At 32.2% G+C, this 21,135-nt stretch overlaps 1 protein-coding gene across 5 annotated transcripts in view; it reads right to left on the bottom strand.

Annotated features, from left to right (window-relative positions):
* LOC8270558 (probable acyl-activating enzyme 16, chloroplastic) overlaps positions 1-18,776 on the bottom strand; it is a 36,878-nt gene extending 18,102 nt beyond the window's left edge. For all 5 annotated transcript variants that reach the window (XR_007215904.1, XR_007215907.1, XR_007215898.1 and 2 more), the window contains exons 1-6: positions 18,363-18,776; positions 18,084-18,284; positions 14,928-15,042; positions 14,346-14,433; positions 5,542-5,753; positions 3,314-3,432 (exon numbers count right to left, since the gene is read on the bottom strand). Coding sequence is in view for 1 of the 5 variants with exons in the window: in XM_048374124.1 (XP_048230081.1) it covers positions 3,314-3,432; positions 5,542-5,753; positions 14,346-14,433; positions 14,928-15,042; positions 18,084-18,284; positions 18,363-18,578 (951 nt within the window). In the remaining 4 variants the exon portion in view is untranslated. The remainder of the gene's footprint in view (positions 1-3,313; positions 3,433-5,541; positions 5,754-14,345; positions 14,434-14,927; positions 15,043-18,083; positions 18,285-18,362) is intronic.
* Positions 18,777-21,135: the final 2,359 nt, after the last annotated feature.

The following is a 21,135-nucleotide window of genomic DNA, read 5'->3' as shown; positions in this document are numbered from 1 at the left end:
CTTCAATTAATAACTTCAAAAGTTCCTTCAAATTCAAAAAATCAAAAGATCCAGAATTTTGGTCTAACATTTGCAATCTCAATACCCAAAGGGTATTTCTATAGTTTCAATATTTTAAGATTTTTTTTATTTTATTTTGACTATGATTTAGGAGTTTTAGTTGGTTTAGTATTACCTAGTCAGTATTAGTTTATAAGTTTCCTAGTTTAGGATTCCTGTTGGAAATCTGTGATTTATTTCTGTGTTTGTTTTGTACAGCTTATGCATAGTTCCTAACTTTCCTCTAGTTACTATTTAGATTACTAGATTCCTGATTCTTAGGAATTCCAGATTTTTAGGATTTGATTGGAGGTCAACCTCCTTAATTAGATACATCTTTGTGTATAAATCATGGTTGTATTGCTCATCAGAAATATGAGAATTTGTCTTTCTCCACATGGTATCAGAGCATCCTGCTGTTCTTTTGGAATTTTCTTTTTATTTAAATCACCTGCAGCATTCATTGCCGAAACCCTAGAAAATCCATCAGCCTTCACTGCAGATTATCGACCTTCATAACCTAACTTTTTTTTCCAATTTTTCTAAAATGTCAGATATCTCTGAAGATACATCAAATATCTCTAACACCTCAAATACCTCCAAAACTTCTATCGAATACATGTCAATGCAGTCTAACGGGGAACTTCAGAATATTAATCCCTCAAATAGATTGAATGGAAGGAACTATCTACAGTGGTCACAAATAGTGAAAACCTTTTTGAAGGGAAGAGGACAATTAAGTCATCTTTATGGAACTAGCCCAACACCTGATGATCCTAAATTTGAAGCATGGGACAAGGAAGATTCAACGATTATGTCTTGGCTTTGGAATTCAATGAGGCCTGAAATTGTATGTTTCTCACTACTGCTAAAGAAATTTGGGAAGTTGCTCGTCAGACCTACTCAAAAATGAAATATGCTGCTCTAATATTGGAAATCAAGACTAAAATATCATCTGCTAAGCAAGGTACACATTCAGTGACAGAGTACTATAACCTAATGAAAAGTTTGTGGGTTGAATTAGATCATTATCCAGACATTAAGATGAAATGTAGTGATGATGCTGTAATGCTGAGAAATTTTGTAAGAAGGGAGAGAGTATTTGAATTTCTTGTAGGTCTTAATGCAGAAGTTGATCAGATCCGTGTTCAAGTGTTGGGAAAAGAGACTTTGCCCTCTCTTAGTGAGATTTTCTCAATGTTTCGTGCTAAAGAAAGTCGAAGAACAGTTATGCTCGATTCCCAAACAATAGAAGGGTCAGCCATGATCTCCACAAAGTCTATGGATGACAATAACCCAGGGCATAATGGGAAGTCTGAGAATAAGACCGAGAAGGAATCTGGTGCACGTTTTGTAAAAAGCCACGCCATGCAAGGGAGAACTGTTTTAAACTCCATGGGAAAGCTCAATTACTTGGTAGAAATAGAGGATTTAAAGGACAACAAAGCCAAACACACTTAACAAATGGGGAAGGATCTTCTCAAGAAAAATCCAACCCCAACAATGACGAGATTGGGACATTCAAAGAAGAAGAAATTCAAAAACTAAGGAATCTTCTAAATTCTCTTACTAAACCCTTTAGTACATGTTCATTGGCTCAATTAGGTAAGTACCCCAACTCTTATGCTTTTAGTGCCTCTTGTTCACATCTTTCTAGCTCTTGGGTTATAGATTCAGGAGCTACTAACCACATGACACATAGTCCAACCAGGTTTGATACTTATAACCCATGTCCTGGAAATAGAAAAATCATAGTTGCAGATGGCTCAACTGTTACAGTTTCTGGTCAAGGAACAATAAATTTAACGCCCTCTCCTTCCCTATAGAATGTGTTGCATGTTCCAAAATTGTCCGTTAACCTCGTATCCATTCATCAAATCACCAAGGACTTAAAAGTGCGAAATAACCTTCTTTCCTGGAACAGTTGTTAAAATTTACTTTAGTCTTTATTTTATTAAGTTTGATTCAGTTGGTTTAGTATTTAGTAGTTAGTATTAGTTTATAAATTTCGTACTTTAGGATTCCCAATCCAAGTACTCTTAGGATTATTTTAGCCTATATGTATACCTAGGCTTGTAATAGTTTGAGGGGAGAGTTTTTCAGATTCAATAAACAAAGATCTCCGGCATGTTGTTGCTCTAGAATTGTGTGTTTTAATTCTCTTTAGGTGTGACTCCTAAACCTTCTAAATGTTGAGGCTTAAAAGTTATTTCTTTGGGATAATGAGTCTATCTACCATGAACTTTCCATATTTTTGTAATTTTATCATAATTTCAAATTAGGAATAACTTGGTATATGAACTTTGTGAATGGTTACAGTTTTATCCAACCTCTCTAGACATGCATCTTTGCGTATCTATTATTTTCTACGTTTAGTTAAGAATTATGAGATGGAAAAAACACTAAAAGAAAAAGGTAAAACATTAAAATTCGCCCTTTTTGACAAAAGGACCGAGGGAGAGAAAGAATAATGGCAAAGAAAGAAGAGAAAGAACTAAGAACAAAAAAGAAGAAAAAAAAAACCTGTAATTGAATACAACTCCATTAGGATCAAACATCAAAATCACCATTTTCCACAAGACAAAATGATGAGTTTTAATGTATAAATCAAAACTCCCTATTTTGTCTAGTAAAAACCAGTGAGTTTTGATGTTTTAACACTATGTTTTATATTGTTTCCATCTTATTATTTTTAACTACACATAGTAAATGAGACATCAGCAAAGACATATGTCTAAAGAGATTTGAACAAAATTATAACCATCTACAAAGTTCATATAGCAAATTGTTAGTAAGTTGAAGAAAATGATAGAATTAAAAAAATGTGTAAAATTCAAGATAGACTCGCTATCCCTTTTTCCATCCTATTTCTCTGTTTTAGAACTGAATTTCTATTAATTCAGAACCGGGAATTCAATTTTAAAATCTTTATTTTCCCCGAAAATCAATGTAGAACAAATTATTCAAATATGTGCTATATCATGTTGGTTGTACTCAACTCAGTAGTAACAAGGTGATGCTGCTAAATGGAATTTCATGAAACCATCTATAGCATTCTTAAAAATTAATTCAAGCATACTAAAACATGCAAATCCATGTCAAAAAAAGGCCAGTTAAATCATGAATACACACTTTGATTGCACGAAATAGTTAAGCAGCAACAAGCCTTGATAAAACCGACATGGAGAACCAGTAGTCAAAAATTAGAGAAAGATATAACATAGTTTTATTTATGGAAGTAATTCTCCTAAAAAGAAAGGTTCAGCATACAAACCTGGTGCAACAAATTCTTATGCGTAAGCATGACTCCTTTTGGATTTCCTGTGGTTCCGCTAGTATAAACGAGTGTAGCAACATCATCTGAGCTTATTGTTTCATACACATATTGTCGCCCTGCAATTCCATTGTTAGCTGGAAAGTTGCACAAAGCTTATGAAAATAAATAAAGGATAAGTAAAAGGTTGTCCCTAATACACGCAGGAAATGGTGTTTCACAAAATGATGAGCAAACAGAGATTTGTCAATCTGTCCACATGGAATTTTGCATCCAGAACATAATTCAGTTTAACTAGACCATAGACGATTTGTCTTTTTATAATATGGTGAACACTAATTTTAGGTGCTGAAAGTATTGATATGTTGCATTTTTCAGTCAAAAGGAATGCTTCTAGACTTGGACCTGTAAGAACGAGCTTTTAGGCCTTCTTTATTCCTGATTAACTATTCATGAAGTTGTTTTGCTAATTTATTAAAAATTCAAGATAGAGGCACACTCCGAAAATGCAACAGCACAATCAGGTCTAAACTTTGCCATGAGAGCATATTAGAACAACATGCACAAGCTGAAAGAAGAGATATTCTATCCAATTTTCTATGCCGAAAATGAAAGTTGCAGCCTTATATATCAATTCTAACACCTGTTCACGACTAATTAAATTCCAAATGTCACTGTATAAAACAGTCCATACTAAAGTAAAGCTTTTTTTATTAGTAAAGTAAAAAGCTTTGTAACACATGCATTTACAGATTGAGAAAGCAAAAGTAGAATGTGTAAATACAAAGAGATCACAAATTTCAAGTAGAAGCAAACCAACCAACCAACTCATGTAATATGGAAAGTTGACGAATATTATATTAGATGTCCACTTTCATTGCACCTGTGATGTGCAAACACTAAGAAACCACCACATACGAACTCAAACTCAAGCAAACAGCTATAGGAAACAGAAAAGGCTTAATATTTTTAATCATTGAAATCGTGATTAACCTAATAAAATAGCTAGTTTACATGTGTTTATATAGAATTTTTCTCAATAATGCTTTAAATTTTTCCATTTAGTATGTACGGATTTTTAGCTTGAAACACCAATTTTACTCTCAGGTATTAATTAGTTTTTCATAATATTATTTTTTTATGTTAATTATTATCACATGAATTATTGGATAAATTTTAGTGATTCTTTGATTGGAACTTAAACAATCATAATTCAAATTTGTTAGTATAGATGAAATAAAAGAAAAATAATATACAAACTATTTTAATAAAACTTTTCATATATAAGTGCAAAAATAAATTTCAAAATCAAACCACCATGGCAATATTAGCAATAGAAGATTCTCTAATTTCGATGAAGCAAATTAATTTAACTTCTTCATTAAAAAGCAAAAAAAAAAAGAGAGACAGAAAAGAAAGTAGACTGTATAAGGCTATTTTGAATAAATAAAGTAAAAAATCAAGGCTATTCTAGGGATTAAAATATCACGAATCATGGGATCAGTAATCCCAGCGGAGATGACTTACTAAAGACATGGGGAGGCTTGATTTTAAATTAAATTGATCTTATGGGTTAGCTAAGCCTTTGAGATTGTTAAGCCTAACATCTACCATATGCGTAACATTATTTACTAATATCATGGCTTAGTTAAGTAATCTTATAAACCATACGGATTGTTAGGATTGAAAATTTAATAGTAACTAGGAACTACTAAACCAATTCCAGATAGGATAATAGTAATAAAATATCTCTTAAACATTACTAAGAGAATAGACTTCCTAAATAATACTAAATCCTAAACTTCCTAAATAGACAAGTACAAGAAAGACATGAATTTCATGACAAATAATTAAATCAAAATAATTCCCGAAGTTCAAAACTCTAACTGCATGAACCTCTCCTGAAAAGCATGGACAAGTAACATGCTTAACTAAAACACCTGTTGTTCCAAGTTTCGTTTCAGACTTCCAATCATCAATTTTTGACATATATGCTAAATGATTTCCAAAAGAATCTAATTTAGCACATTGCTAAATTTTTCTAAAGAAGCTTCATATCAATATCTAATAATCTGATTTCTGTTTCCACAAATTAAGGAAACTAATGACAAGACAAATTCTTTATAGAATATAATGCTGTGGTAATCAAAACATAAAAAGAAAGGTCTCATAGAGTACAGTTTCCTAAAAGCTATTTAGAAATTTCCTGAAATAGCTGACTGACTTACAAGCATCATCTGAATCAAGCAGAACTTTACGGCTCTCTCGTCCCAAGTCTACAATCTGTTTGTAATTAAAAACAGGTATGCCATCCATTCCTTTAATATCCAAGCCTGATTTCTCTCCCCAAAGTAGAATGATAAATGTGATAACTGCATTGGAACATAGTGTTTCTGCAATTCGATTGAACAATTCAGGACTGTCCACAACAAGTGCAACACTGTAGCAATAAGAAAGGGAAATATCAGCAATATCACCAATGACATAACATATTGAAAGAAATAAAAAGAAAAAGAAATCCACTTCAAAGTAATCATTTTTATAAACACACAATTGAGCTATGATAAATCAACAGAAACATTAGTGCAGGAACATTCCACTCAAATTATAACTTCTTTTTTAACTTTCATTATTTTATTTAGTATAGGACTTCATTTAGTTTTCATGTTTTTTTTGGTTAGGTTTCTTTCCATCTTTAATTAAAGATTGTTGTTTAATAATTTATTTAATTGGTTAAGATTACTTTTCGAAAGAGGATTTAATTGGTTGAGATTACTTTTTGATAGACGATTAGAACTATACTAGCTAGTATAAATAGGGCTGCTAGACTCAAATTTAGATTGTATTTTCTGATTTCGACTTCATTTTTAACTGAGAGATTTCTTTAAAATCTAAATTGTTTTGATTTTCCAACTTTAATATCCCATTCTAGTCTTTCGCTACAACAATTTACAAGCTAAGCTTGTGTAAAGCCTTGATGTCGCTAAACAAAAGAAATTCCCTTGCAATCATCAGTTACCAACAGAACAGTCTGGAAAACAGGAATTCAAATAGAGTTGTTGATGGAAAAAGGAAGTCAATCTCCTATTGTTCATATCAACATTCAAGTAGTTGACCAGCAATGAATCAGGACCGTCATCCTAAGAAACTAATTGACACCAAGAGAGATTTTTTTTTTCCTCTAAAACATTTTCAAAAAAATGACTAATATTCAAAGCAACAACAAGCAGCATATTTATACAGGCACAGAAACATATAAAACTGATGTGGTGAAGTGAGTTGAGAAGAAAAGAAATAAGTTCACTTCTTATTCCTCTAATAAGCAGAGACGTACATATAGATACAAGAGACAACAGCTCTAGATCTGCTGATAACTAAGAGATTATCTAACTAATTTTCAGATAATTATCTTGCTAAAAGTTGACAGTTCCTTCTTCAATCTTCTCTTTGATAAAATGTCAATCAATTTCAACATGTTTGCTTCGATCATGATGTATTGGATTCTTGGCGATACTAATAGCAGTCTGATTATCACAATGCCTTATTATAGGTTTCTTAAATAGAATTTTCAATTCCTCTAGCACCCTACTTAACCAGATTCCTTCACACACTTCTTGAGACATTGCTCTGAACTCTGCCTCACCGCTGCTCCGTGACACGACAAGTTGTTTTTTAGTTCTAAGTTACCAAGTTTCCCCAATGTGGGGTACCCGGATGTTGAGCGCTTGTTTGTAGTTGAACCAGCCCAATCGGCATCTGTGAAAACTTTAACCCCTGTTTCTGTTGTTTTCTTGAAGTAAAGTCCCTGACCATGCATCTTTTTTAGGTACCTCAAGATCCTATAAACAGCATTCATATGCTCCTAGTAGGATAAAATTCCGCGGTGGTACCAAAACTTAGCCACTTATATCCATTTGGTACCAAACTTTTAATTTATTTCATTTCGGTACCCCTCCTATTATTTCTATTATTTTCGCTAGTACCAATTAGAACTCCGACAGTTATTTAATGATGTGGCTGCCGGATTTATAAAATACCACAAACCACTTGCCAGATGTTTTGCTGACTCCTTTATTTTATCATAGTCAGCAAATCAGTTGTGTCCCACCTCCAGATAAATAATCCTAAATCAGAAAAATTCTCAATTTGGCAAATCTTTGATCTTCAACAGGTGTTAGGAAAGTTTACATTTACTACCATATGTGAAGTTGCATTTGGTGTGGATCCTGAATCATCAATGCTAATTTGCCTTTTGCTAAAGCTTTTGATGATGCTGTAGCAATCTGCTTCTTTTCTAGATTCTTTTCTCCATTTCCACCAGTATGGAAGCTTAAAAGATTGCTCAATCTTGGATCAGAAAAAGGACTAAAAGAAGCTATTGGAACTATCGATAAGTTTGCTCTAGAGATCATCAAATCAAAGAATCAAGAAAAAGAGAGTGAAAAGAGTCAAGATCTATTATCAAGATTCATGTTCTTGAGTTGTGATTATGAATTTCAAGATCAGCAACAAAAGACCAAGTTCTTGAGAGATATAGTTATAAGCTTTGTTCTTGCCGGCAAGGACACAACATCAACTGCCTTAACATGGTTTTTCTGGTTGCTCGTGAGAAACCCTCGTTGTGGACACTTGATTTATCAAGAACTAACTGAAGTGGCGCCGCCGGAAGCGGTGTCAGAATCAAGAATGAGAATATTTAGCTATAACGATTTGAAAAAGCTTCATTACTTGCACGCAGCTCTATCAGAGACAATGAGGCTGTTTCCATCTGTGGCCATCAACTCAAGACTAACGATGGACGATGATGTTTTGCCAAACGGGACCCGTGTAGGGAAAGGGTGGTTTGCTGATTATTCAGCCTATGCAATGGGCAGGATGAAGAAGGTGTGAGGCCAAGATTGTAGAGAGTTTAAGCCTGAGAGGTGGTTGGGAATTTTTCTAATTTATGGTTATTTATTTGGGGGTGGGACACAATTGATTTGCTGACTAGGATAAAATAAGGGAGTCAACAAAACATGTGGCAAGTGGTCTGTGGTATTTTGTAAATCCGGCAGCCACATCATCAAATAACTACGGAATTCTCATTGGTACTGGCGGAAGTAACAAAAATAATAGGAGGGATACCAAAATGAAACAAATTAAAGGTTTAATACCAAATGGATATAAGTGGCTAAGGTTTGGTACCAGCGAAGCATTTTACCCGTTCCTAGTAGGATTTTTCATAAATTGACTAACTGCACTTACTGGAAATCCTATATCTGGTCTAGTATGAGAGAGGTAAATCAACTTCCCTACAAGCCTTTGGTATCTTCCTTTGTCCACAGGTGCACTATCTTTTATTGTACCTAGCTTACAAGTAGGATCCATGGGAGTGTAAGTTGGTTTGCAATTCATCATTCTAGTTTTCTTTTAACAAGTCGAGCACTTATTTATGTTGAGAGACCGAGATACCTCCTTTAGTTCAAGCCACTTCCATGCCCAAAATATAATTAAGCCTTCTTAAGTCTTTGGCTTCAACTTTTTCTTCAAAAGCTCTTCCAATCTACCCATTTCTATAATGTCATCTCCTATTACAACAATATCATCCACATATACAATTAAGATGAAAAGTTTTCCTTCAAAAGATTTAATAAACAGTGTGTGATCAGTTTGACACTGAATATATCCATTCTTCTTAACTACTCTTGTAAATCTCTCGAACCATACTCGTGGAGATTGCTTGAGAACATAAAACAATTTCCTGAGCTTGCAAACTTTGCTGCCACTAATTTGAGTTTCAAATCCTAGAGGATCTCCATGTAGACTTCTTCCAAGTCCCCATTCAAAAAAGCATTCTTGACATCCAGTTGGTAAAGTGGCCAGTCATTATTTGCTGCCAATGACAACAAAATTCAAATTGTATTAAGTTTGGCAACTGGAGCAAAAGTTTCCAGGTAATCTATCCCATATGATTGAGTGAACACCTTTACTACTAAATGGGTTTTGTACCATTCCACACTCCCATCTACCTTATGCTTGACTATGAAAATCCACTTGCAACCAGCTGGATGTTTCCCTTTTTGTAGTTCAGAGAATTCCCAAGTTCCATTCTTTTCTAAAGCTCGCATTTCTTCATATACTGTTGAATTCCATTCTGGTATGCTGAGAGAGTCTTGTATGTTGTTTGGAATCTGAATTTTATTCAGATTTGTGACATAAGCTTGGAAACTTGGTGATGACCCTGCATAAGAAATATAATTTGCAGTAGGATATAGAGGATGTTTCGTACATTCCCTAGTTCTTTTCCTTAGTGCAATAGGCAAATCATCATCAGTTTTTTATTTCCCAATTTGAATTAGATTGGAGAGATTACCTTGAAGTGTTTCAGCAGTATCTGAATTCTGTTTGATTTCCAAGACCAAAGAATTCGGGTCAGATTCTTGGGCTCGCTTAAGAGGAGCTTGTTCCACTACTTCTCTTTGAGGTTTATGTTTTCTTGTATATATAATTAGGTCTTTGGTAGTTCTTGGTTTATATTGATCAGGTGGTTGAGAAGAACTAGGACACCGAGGTGATAATGATTCAGGTATGGAAGAGCTATCATTATTTGAAGGCTGACTTGTTGGATCAGGTGCAAGTTGATAAGGCTGTGTTTCGAATAAAGATGGAGACTTTCTTTGAATAGGAAGTTCATTTGAAGTAGGAGTAGGAATTTCAGTTGAAATAGGAGTGTTCATTTGAAGTAGGAGTAGGAATTTTAGTTGAAATAGGAGTCTCACATCCCAAAATTGATATTCTTTATTATTGCCCCCCTAAATATCAGTTTTGGCAAAATATGGCTGATGTTCAATGAATGTGACATCTAAGGAACAGTAAAGTTTTTTTCTGATTGGTGAGAAACACTTATACCCCTTTTTTGTAAGAGAATATCCCAAAAAGATACACTTAATGGATCTTGGATCAAGCTTACTCCTATTCTGATTATTGACATGAACAAAAACCATGCACCCAAAAATCTTTGTAGGTATGCTAGAAATAATCCTAGAATTAGGAAAATGATGTAAAAGGGTTTGACATAGGGTTTGGAACTTAAGAACACGTGAGGGCATCCTATTAATGAGATATGCTGCTGTGAGAACAGCTTCCCCGCAAAATATTCTTAGGACATTAGTTGAAAGCATCAAAGACCTAGCAACTTCATGAAGGTGTCTATTTTTTTTCTCAGATACTCCATTCTATTATGGTGTATCAACACATGAGCTTTGATGAGTTATATTCTCACTTAGTAAGTAGTCCCCAAGAATAGAGTTAAAATACTCTTTCCCATTGTCAATTCTCAAGATTTGTATTTTTGCATGAAATTGGGTTTGAATCATTTTAGAAATTTCTAAGAATTTAGTTGACTTTCGACTTTTTTCCATGAGAAAAAACCAATAAACTCTAGTATGGTCATCAACAAACAACACAAACCATCTAGCACCTGTACCATTATTCACCCTAGCAGGTCCCTAAACATCACTATGGATCATGGAAAATGGATAAGATGATTTATATGGTTGAATAGAATACGCGGTACGAGTATGTTTGGACAACTGGCATACTTCAAAATTGAAAAAAATTTGAGCTTTTATAATTGAACAATGAAGGAAACAATTTTTCAATTATTAGTTTCAACAAGACTTAGGATAAAAACTAGATTGACTTTTTTGAGAAACATATGCGGCCTTATCAAGTTGTTTTGTACGATAGGTAGAGACCTTAAAAATGTAGAGTACCACGCACATCTTAGCACTGCCAATAATCCTCCCCGAATCCAAGTCCTGAAATTCACAATAATTAGGAAAGCATTTAGAAACACAATTTAATTCGTCTCCAAGTTTGCTAACTGAAAGCAAGTTACAATCCGAGTTAGGAACCAAACAAACTGAATGGAGAGTCAAGCTGTTTGATACAATAACTAAACCTGTACCAGCTACCTTTGGAATAGACCCATCAACTATACTAACTGAGAAATTACCATCACAGGGACTGTAATGACGAAAGATACTTGGATCTGAAGCTCTAAAATCTACAATCCAAGAACTTAGATTTCCTCTATTTACAATTAAGGCACTCCGAAATTTCCTTGTTGACCCAATGTACTAGTTCCAATTATAGGACATTGTTGTGGTTGAATGAAAAGCTTTTGTAACATCTCCATTTGTTCTTTATTTAATGGACAAGATTCAGTTGCATGACATGTTTCCATACTGTCAGCTACAGCTGCACGGCTCTCCTTGTCACTTGCTTTGAGAGAGGGCTTCCAGTCTGTTGGCTTCCCATGAAGTTTCTAGCATATTTCTTTTGTATGACCAGGTTTGCAACATTAGTTACACCATGGTTTGCCACTTACCTTTTGTTGCAGTTCACTGGTGCTATGGGTTACAAGGGCGGAGCCGAAATTTTCTGTTGGTGATGTGGTTGTAGACAAACCCATCATTACTTTCTTTCTGCTCTCCTCTATGGACTTCAGAAAAAACCTCTAGAATATTTGGAAGAGGTTAGATTCCCAGTATTATCCCTTTCTGTTGGTGATGTGGTTGTAGACAAACCCATCATTACTTTCTTTCTGCTCTCCTCTATGGACTTCAGAAAAAACCTCTAGAATATTTGGAAGAGGTTAGATTCCCAGTATTATCCCTCTTGCTTCATCAAGATTCTGATTCAATCCTGGAAAGAATTTAAAAATTCTTTCTTGCTCTATAACCTTTTTAAACTTGATTCCATCTTCAGCACATTCCCGTTTATACTCTTCGAACAAGTCCAACTGTTGCCAAAACTTTGTAAGAGTATTAAAGTATTGGGTAAATGTGGACTCCCCCTGTCGCTGATCATGAAGATTGCTTTCTATAGCAAACAATTCAGATGCGTTATCATTACTTGAGTAGATTTCCTTGGTTGCATCCCATATTTCTTTGTTGTCTCATAAAGCAAGAAATTTTCTCCAATGTCATTATGCATGGAGTTAATGAGCCAAGACATTACCGTATTGTTTTTAGCCTTCCAACCTTGTACTTAGGATCCGCTTTCTTAGGTATTACAACAGCTCCAGTAAGGTAGTCGTCCTTCCTCTTTCCATAAATAAACATCAACACAGATTGTAACCATGGAAGGTAATTATGCCCATTCAATTTATGACCAGTAATGGGGAGATGACTATTATTGGGACCATCAGCTCCTCCATTATTACCCTAGAGAGACTGTTCTGACTCTGAGGTAACTGAACTCTCAGTAGCCATCTTGTATTTAGTCATGAGATATTTTGATTCAAAGAAGGCTCTGATACCATGAAGTGATTTGAGAAGAAAAGAAATAATTTCACTTCTCATTCCTCTAACGAGTGTAAAGGTACATATTTATACAAGAGACAACACCTCTAGATCTGCTGATAACTAAGAGATTATCTAACTAATTTAGATAATTATCCCACTAAACTAGGAGCCATAAAAGATAAGAATTAAAACTAAGCAAATCCCTTTATTTTAGATAATGCTCCTAAATTCTAGGACTATTAATATAGAATTTCAACATGTGGCATTCACTCTTGGCCATACTTTAATTTACATCGGAGTTCAAACAGAATGATCGAAAGGAAGAGTATGTTGGTTATCTACATATACGAACAAGATTTATATTCAAAGTTGCCAAACTTAAGAATCCAGAATTGATCTTCAGGGATGATGATTTAGTATAGAGTAGGGTGCCTAACAAATATCTGAAAGTAACTTTTGTAATGCTTAGAAAATACACCATGGAGGCTATCTTTTTCCCTAAGGGGAAAAGAAAAGAAACTTTCATAGTACTATATCTGACATAATTTTTAAGATACCGAGGAATCATACAGCTGAACATATTTCAAAAGGGATGAGGCACAATCCAATTTTTTTTTTTAAAAAAGAGAAACTTTTGGGTAAATTTCAAATTAAACTAGAGAACATAAAACAAAAAGATAAAACCATTTTTACATTCCTCCAACAGAAAATAACATCATGTTAGAGCCTTCTAATGCGATTTATAGAGAATAAAACAGGTATCAATCAATTTCATATACTTTGTTATGTTTGTGCTTTGAACTTTTTGCATAGTCAATGTTTCAAGCTAGTGAATAATCAGAATTCTTGTCTCTCTAATTTTCTATTCCAACTTTTAGTTACTTAGTATTGCAGTCAGCATTGGCATTGAAGAAATAACACACAAGAATATCTTTTTTCCTGTTTTTGTTAATTGGGCTGGTATTGGAACTCGGAATTTCAGAGACTTAGAAACAACTCTTAGCACAGAAGATTAGTTATAAGGAGCAAAGATAAATGCATGAACATATAAGTACAGAGCAGTTGAAAAATAAACACAATCATAGGAAGGCTGATATGACATTGAGGACAAGTTGATAGATACAAGACAATGAAAGTTTAGACATATGAAATGTGGACGACCAAATATGTAAAGTGACCTCTTAGAGAAATAAATTTCACTTCCAATCATCTAACCATTCAGAAATCTTATGAACTAGAAGACTCCCAGATGATACAAAGTATAGATCCTAGACCAAAATTCGGCTATATAAGCAATTTTATTAAAATTGAAACTCGATTGCAGCACCTTCTAATCCTTAGAATGTGTTCCCTTTCTAGCCTACATCACTAGTTTGACTTCTCTTCCTCCTTTTTGCTCAAACCTTCTTGAAGACCTTTGAGTACATTTAATGTCTACATAATTTCCTGTAATGTTTTGTCTTACTTTTACATCCATATAGAACATTTTTGTTTCTATTCTTCCACATCTTTTAGTCATACGTACTTAATCAACCTTTTCCCCTGTATGTCAAATTTAAAATAAATTACAAGTTCTAGCACTGCTATATTTGCAAGACATTTCAAGAAGGAACAAACCAATACCAAACATTAATAGATCTACATATACTAAACCAACCTCATTGATCATCGATTTTTGAAGTAACACAAACAAAAGTAAATAGAGAAAACGAATATGTAGAAACAAAACCTTTTTCCCGAACCTTTCAGAATGATTGTATATTTGTGATAGCTCTTCAACAGACGATCTTGATCCCCTCACAACATTAATCGCTCCCATAGCCATTATACCTTACAGTAAGAGATTATAATGTACTTGAAATTTCAGTAGTTCATATATAATAAGATGTAGAACAGATAAGACTTATCTACCAAAGTACCAAATACAGACAATAATTCAATCTAAAAATGGAAAAAGGAAATAAGTCATCAATTTCAAAGAATAGCCTTCAGAAAGGGCGTAAAAATGGTTTTTGAACGTTAGATGCAAGAATGTAAACAATAATCAGAAATCATTTTGTAAGAAGATGCAAAGAAAAGGCCCAAAAAATGTCTTTGTTCTTCCAATATTATTTAATGCAGGAGACTGCTGACCAAAAACATCCAGTAAAAGCAACAACCATCTTTGGCCAAGTAAGGAACCCCAGACTCCAATAGGTACGGTCATCCGATGCACATACACACAAACACACTCCATATGAAAGAGGCCAAGTATCTCACAGCAGAAGAGAAAGACTTCAAGATAATTTTGATAATACTTCATAGATAATTGAAATGTTATGTACCTTGATCTGCTACAAGCCATCGACAAGAATTATCAGCAAAAAGAGCAATTTTCTCATTTGGCTTTACTTCAATAATTCTTAAACCTTCAGAAAAATTTAAAATTTCCTGCTCCAACTGCAATTTTGATGAGGGAGAAGAATTCAATGAGAAAGATATTGAACTAACTTGTCTTCTATGAATATTGAAACAACCAAATATTTTTTTTTTTAAAATCATCATCAGTAGGAAAAGAGATGTTAGTTTTCCAGTTAACAATGGTTCAAGTCTTTAACAAAATGAACAAGTTAGCAGAGATCCAAAATTGATTTGCCAATTAGAGATTAACCAAAACTAACCAACTTTTTCATAGATCAAGCAAACATAAAAGCAAATGGTATAAACAAGACAAATTTCTTTTTTATTAGGTAAACAAATAGAAAAATTTGGCAACTCGTTCTGGCACAACTGTTGCTCAGATCATCAAAGTCATTCAATTCATTATTTTTAGTACGTAAAATGGCAAATGATAAAAGGTGAATAAGCAGGGTGTGTAAAGAGCATAGATATTAATGTAGCTAGGTTACATTAAATTATTATGATGCATAGTATCTGAAATTTTCTACATGAATCTCATAAAAAGGAGTCTTGTGACCTCAAGTTATTCTAAGTATCAACCCCTTTCCCATTTTTAGTTCTCTCCACATGGTTTGGAGCAGAATGATCACAAAGAGTCCATTAGAACTTCTGCATTTCCAGCATGAAACTGTAATGAATCACAATAACATGTTACACAAAGCATGCCATAGCTGGTTCTAATGACTAAGCACATATTTAGCACAAATCTGATAATGAAAGTTGCTTTTGGAACTTTACTAGGACCTAATGTTCTTTAAACAGGACTTCATGATTTTATATTTTCAGGCAGAAGGTAACTGTGTAATTTTGTCTTTGCTGGAAAATCTGTCCCAATGTCAAAGTTACCATCTTCATGGTCGTTATTGGTTTAGGATTACATTATCCCTTTCATTTTTCTTTGAGACTCCAGATCCTCAGAAGATTAGGACTAGTCTTCAAAGTTTAATGTCTTGAAGGTTAACAATTACTTTGGGACAGTAGATATTCCTGCTTGTAATCCAATTTAAAATCTCCTGCAACTTTTGCCTCCCCATGCAATGCAAAACAATATAGGTGTACGGCCAACAGAACTTTGCAGGGTGATGACTAAGGAATCCTAAGCCTTCAATTTTTGTCCAAGTTTGAACCTTCAACACACTATAATATGTTTTCCTTCTGCTATTTTGCAAAGTACTTCTTGGTTAAATTTCTGTTTGTTTTCAGGTCTGTGCATCTTTCAAATAAATCCAAAACTAAGCTCAAACTATCAGATGTAATTCTGAAAAACCATCCTACATCAAAATTGATAGGCAAAACCTTTTACCATCTTTCATTTCCATTTTTTCCTTTCTGTCAATATTTTCCAATAAGTTAGTTTCCTTGTATTTGTTGCCACCAAATGTAGCTCCTTAGAAAGAATCCTAAATCCTCATACTGAACCTCTTTCAAATCTAAATACCTATCTCTGCAAGAGTTGCTATGAAATTATTTTTGATGTTCCCTTTCTTCCAAGTAGTTGATTTGGCAATTCGCTTAACAACTTGATCCTTTCATATTCACCTTCAGCTTTCCTTCCTGGACTCAGCAGTTCGTTAGCAATGTATTACAGCAGTTCTCTCCTTTAACAGCAATAATGACTTCCAACAACAATATCACAAGTATAATAATTTAAGTCAAGTAAGCGTTAATCACAAAGTGCTACGGGTCAGCTATATGAATAAGTTTCCTCCATTCCATCCGGTTTAGAGCTGCATCTTCAAAGATAGTCATTAAACTAAAAATAATCAGTATGGCTCTTGTTAGGTAATTCCCTTACAAAACTGATGCTATGCCATCTCCAAGGAGATGTCATTATAAATCTCATTATGAATATGGAGATTATAGATACAAGCATTTTTTTTCCAAAAATAAATAAACTAATCTATCCAAAGTATCAAAAGTACAACGTACTTTTGGCTACACAGATCATTCTAAAGAGTATCCTCTCTCCAGAACTTCCCACTCTTCAACCTTCAATAGTAACTTTTCTCTCCTTAGAACTCTCTACTTTTCACTAATTTCTCTTGGCAATACATCTCACCTATATGATTTTTTTTCCCTCCTATACTTGGAGGAACCAATTTCTCTTTTAAATAAAACATAAAAATATCTTTTATAGAACTCAAACTTGCACTAAGTCAACAACCTTGTAGAAAGTTTCTATAAGGCAAAAAGAAAAGATTTAAGACACACCCTCTGTTCAAAGTCATCACCGCCTCTCCCTTCCTAATAATATGAAAAAAAAATGAGGCAACAACTTGGCAAAGTCGGTAATAAACCGAATTTGCACCAACATATAAGGAAACTAGTTCCTTAATATGCAATATATGGAGTGTGCCAAAATCAAGCGAATGTGTGCTAGTAATGTGAGGTGAAGAAAGTTAGTATGTTATTATATTGAGGGTGAATAGAGAGTGTATTCATGAGGTATGTACTAGTTCATAAAGAGTGCAAGTATCTTGTACTCAATTTTATTTAATATAAAAGAAGTTTCTTGTATGCAATTAAGTTCTCCATATATTCAACACCCTCAAAAATATCCATCTTGGCTCAAAAGGAATTGTTTTCACCTCGTAACTATCAACTCTTCACTAACTTGATTGCATTTCTCATGTTTACATTCATATAAATAAATGATTAGATGTCATGAAACAATTTAAGAATCTTGATACATCCCCATTCGAGTTTTGCTAAAGTAGACATCAGTGTTCTTGCATGCTTAAATAAATGCATACAAGTAGGCCATTTCAAACAGTATCAAACCCATGTATGTGTCTATAGACAACAAATTCCTTTTCTGACTATAAAAACTGTAAGCCATGTAGGAAAAAAAAAATCAATCAGTTGACTCAGGATCTAGGATCTTTAACTTAAAGAAGAATTAACTAAAATTCCTTGTAGAATTCAAATGCTATTAATACGAACCTTAGTTCACACCCGCCACAGTTAATCTTACTTGTATAATTTTAAAAAAAAAAAAAAAAAAAGGCAAGCAAAAACACAATTCAGAAACATATAGAAACCTGATTATAAGTGAAATTGGTAGGTGGGTCGTGATATGGATCAACCAATGCAACCCTATCACCATATTTCTCAGCTGAAGTTCTCCAAATATCAGGAACTGCTTTCCACTCATCAGGGACCAACTCGCCGTTACTTCTAAGCAATGCCTTCTCCAAATAAGGTGAACACCTTTTCACTTTCTTTTCCTCCTTTTTCTCTATCTAAAAATTCCAAATCAAAAGCATATTAATTTTCAAAATCAAAGATACAATATTTGCATTCTCCAGGCAAATAATTACCTCGGATTCACAATAAACTCGAAATCGACTAATTGAAGAGAAGCCTCTATGGTTTATTCTGGATAAGATTATTTTGTTATAATAATTCTTGCAATGATCAAAACAAGGGCTCCAGGTAAGGTTAGTTGCTACGGAAACCATTGCCATTCTGTTATGAAAAGATGATGGTGAAGAAAGTGTGTTTAATGGATGATTAAGCAATCCTGATAGCCCCATGACCGTTGTGATATATAATAAATGAATACGTGCAGGAAGCTCCTTGGCGAGATTAGCGAGAAAGCAGAGATGTTGTTGATGATGATGATGATGATGATGGTGGTGGTGTTTGTTATCGACTTAATATTTAAGGGACCGAAGAAACAAATAGAGACAAAGTGACAATCGCTGCTGGGTACCTAATTCCGAGGCTGGGGTCTGTTTGGCTGGCTTGTTGCTGTTTATATACTAATATAGACATGAATTAATTGTTTTTGAACTTTTTTATTAAAGTATCACTTATTTTAAAAAAATATATATTATTAATACATATAAATTTATTGTCATACAAGAAAGCAATAAATATAAAAAGAAGAGTAATACTGAGAAAATGTTTGGGTGGAAAGAATAGAAAATATATATTATAATAGTTTATTGTTGTAAGATATGCTCGGTTATGAATTTTATTAAAAAATAAAATATTAATTAATTTAATTTAATATATCCATATATATATATATATATATATATATATATATATATATATATATATATATATTAATTTTTAAAACTCAAAATTTTTGACATGTTTTACATATTTAATTTTTATCTTAATTTGTCTTTATTATAATTTTTCCGATTAATTCATTGATTAATAAATTACATTACTAATTAGATATTAATTTTAATTTTAAGAAATAACATATTAATATAAATTAGTTTTCTAATTAGATCATAATTATCCTCAAAAATAGCATATGTTAATTATGTTATAATATTATATTAACTAATAAATTAGTTTTCTAATTAGATAATAATTTTAACTCTAGAAAATAATATTTTAAATATTAAATTTACTAATCTTTTTTAATTGTATAATAATTTTTAATTCTAGAAAATAGTAATATCAATTATATGATTGTATTTATTATATAATATTAGAATTAGTTAATAAATCTAATTAGAATACTTTTGTATTAGTATATTAATAAAATTCTAAAATACTAAAAAAGCTGAGAAAAAAGTTTAAAGTATTTAATTTGTTGTTATTTTTAAAATATAATGAGTAAATATATAAATGTTAAAAAATTTATTAAATTTTCTTTATAAACTTAATTTATAATTATATAATAATAATAGTCATGCAATGCATGAGTAAACGATTAATATATATTAAAAGTAGAATAAATAGAATGGTTTAACCACAGTTTTTGCCGTAGGATTATTAAAAATGACACATGATACTTTCTATAAAAGGTAATTATTTTCTCTTTTAATCTATACTTATAATATCAATAACTTTTTTAATTTTAATTTTTGCATGTATTTTTTTATTATTTCAATTTACTTATTTATTTTATTTTATTTTTATATAATATTTCTTGCTATATTAAAAATCTTGATTTGAACTTAATTATTCATTTGATTTTTATATTTTTCTTTATTTACTAACTCGAGTTCATTAATGAATTTTATATTTTTTTATAGTTTAATTAATTTTTTTAATTTTATAATATTTTATAAGTTATACCTACAAAAACCTTAAAGAAGAAAAAGGAAAACTTTATTTTAATAAGAAAACATTGAAGCCATTAAAATTTTTCTTAAACCACGTCAATTTTTTCTCTCTCTATGCTTCTAGCTTTAATTTTAATTCTTATTATTTACTTTATTTTTTATTATTAAAATTTAATCAGTAATGAATAACTAATTGTATAAGTTTATGTTTATTTTATATTGTCAATAAAATTAGAGTTAAGTATTTTTTTCTTTTTTACATTTCATAAATTTTCATATTATTTATATTAGTTTTAATATTCAGACAAAGAATTTATAAGTTTGATAAATAAAACTGGACTGATCAAAATAGACGAACCGACCAAGAACTAGAATATCCAAGATCGGTTTTCCCTCAGTTAGAACAGGAACTATAAGTTCAAGATCCAACTCATAAAAAATAATTAATTTTAATTAATTTCTTACTGTTTAAAAATTGGTTGGAACTTGAACCGGCAAGCTCCATTGCCACAATGCTTATTTTTATATAAGCTTGAATAATTATTATATTTATATTTGATATGCAAACTAATATCAATATCAATAGGAAATATCTAACAAAGATGTTCTATTAATATTTAATTTATATTACAAAAATTTAGATAAAAATTGACTAATATAATTATTATATAAAGTATAACAGATTTAGTCATAAAATATAAATATAAAACTAATTTATAAATAAAATAATATAATTTACTAATAAAATATTTAATTAAGCTCCGCGCAAGTGCAAGTATTAAACTAGTTATAATATTATAGTTTTGGGGTTTGTATTTGTTCATTTAAGAAATAAATAAAAGAATATCATGACAATGAGATGCATAAAAAGTTTGAAACAACTTTTATTTGATCCATTCTGGCTTTCCAAACACTAAATGTTCTTCCAATACAACATCTAAGAGATGTATGCCAGCTATTGAAAGTTTCTTCTTTAGGCCCCATGGTTGACCATTGCGATGAAAGTCAGGTATATGATATCTGGTTTTCCTATAAGGTCCAATATATCTATTTTTCTACA

This window comes from Ricinus communis, chromosome 1 (assembly GCF_019578655.1).
Source record: "Ricinus communis isolate WT05 ecotype wild-type chromosome 1, ASM1957865v1, whole genome shotgun sequence".
Lineage (NCBI taxonomy): Eukaryota > Viridiplantae > Streptophyta > Magnoliopsida > Malpighiales > Euphorbiaceae > Ricinus > Ricinus communis.
Note: the sequence above shows the minus strand (reverse complement) of the source record. Positions and strands in the feature narration are given on the sequence as shown.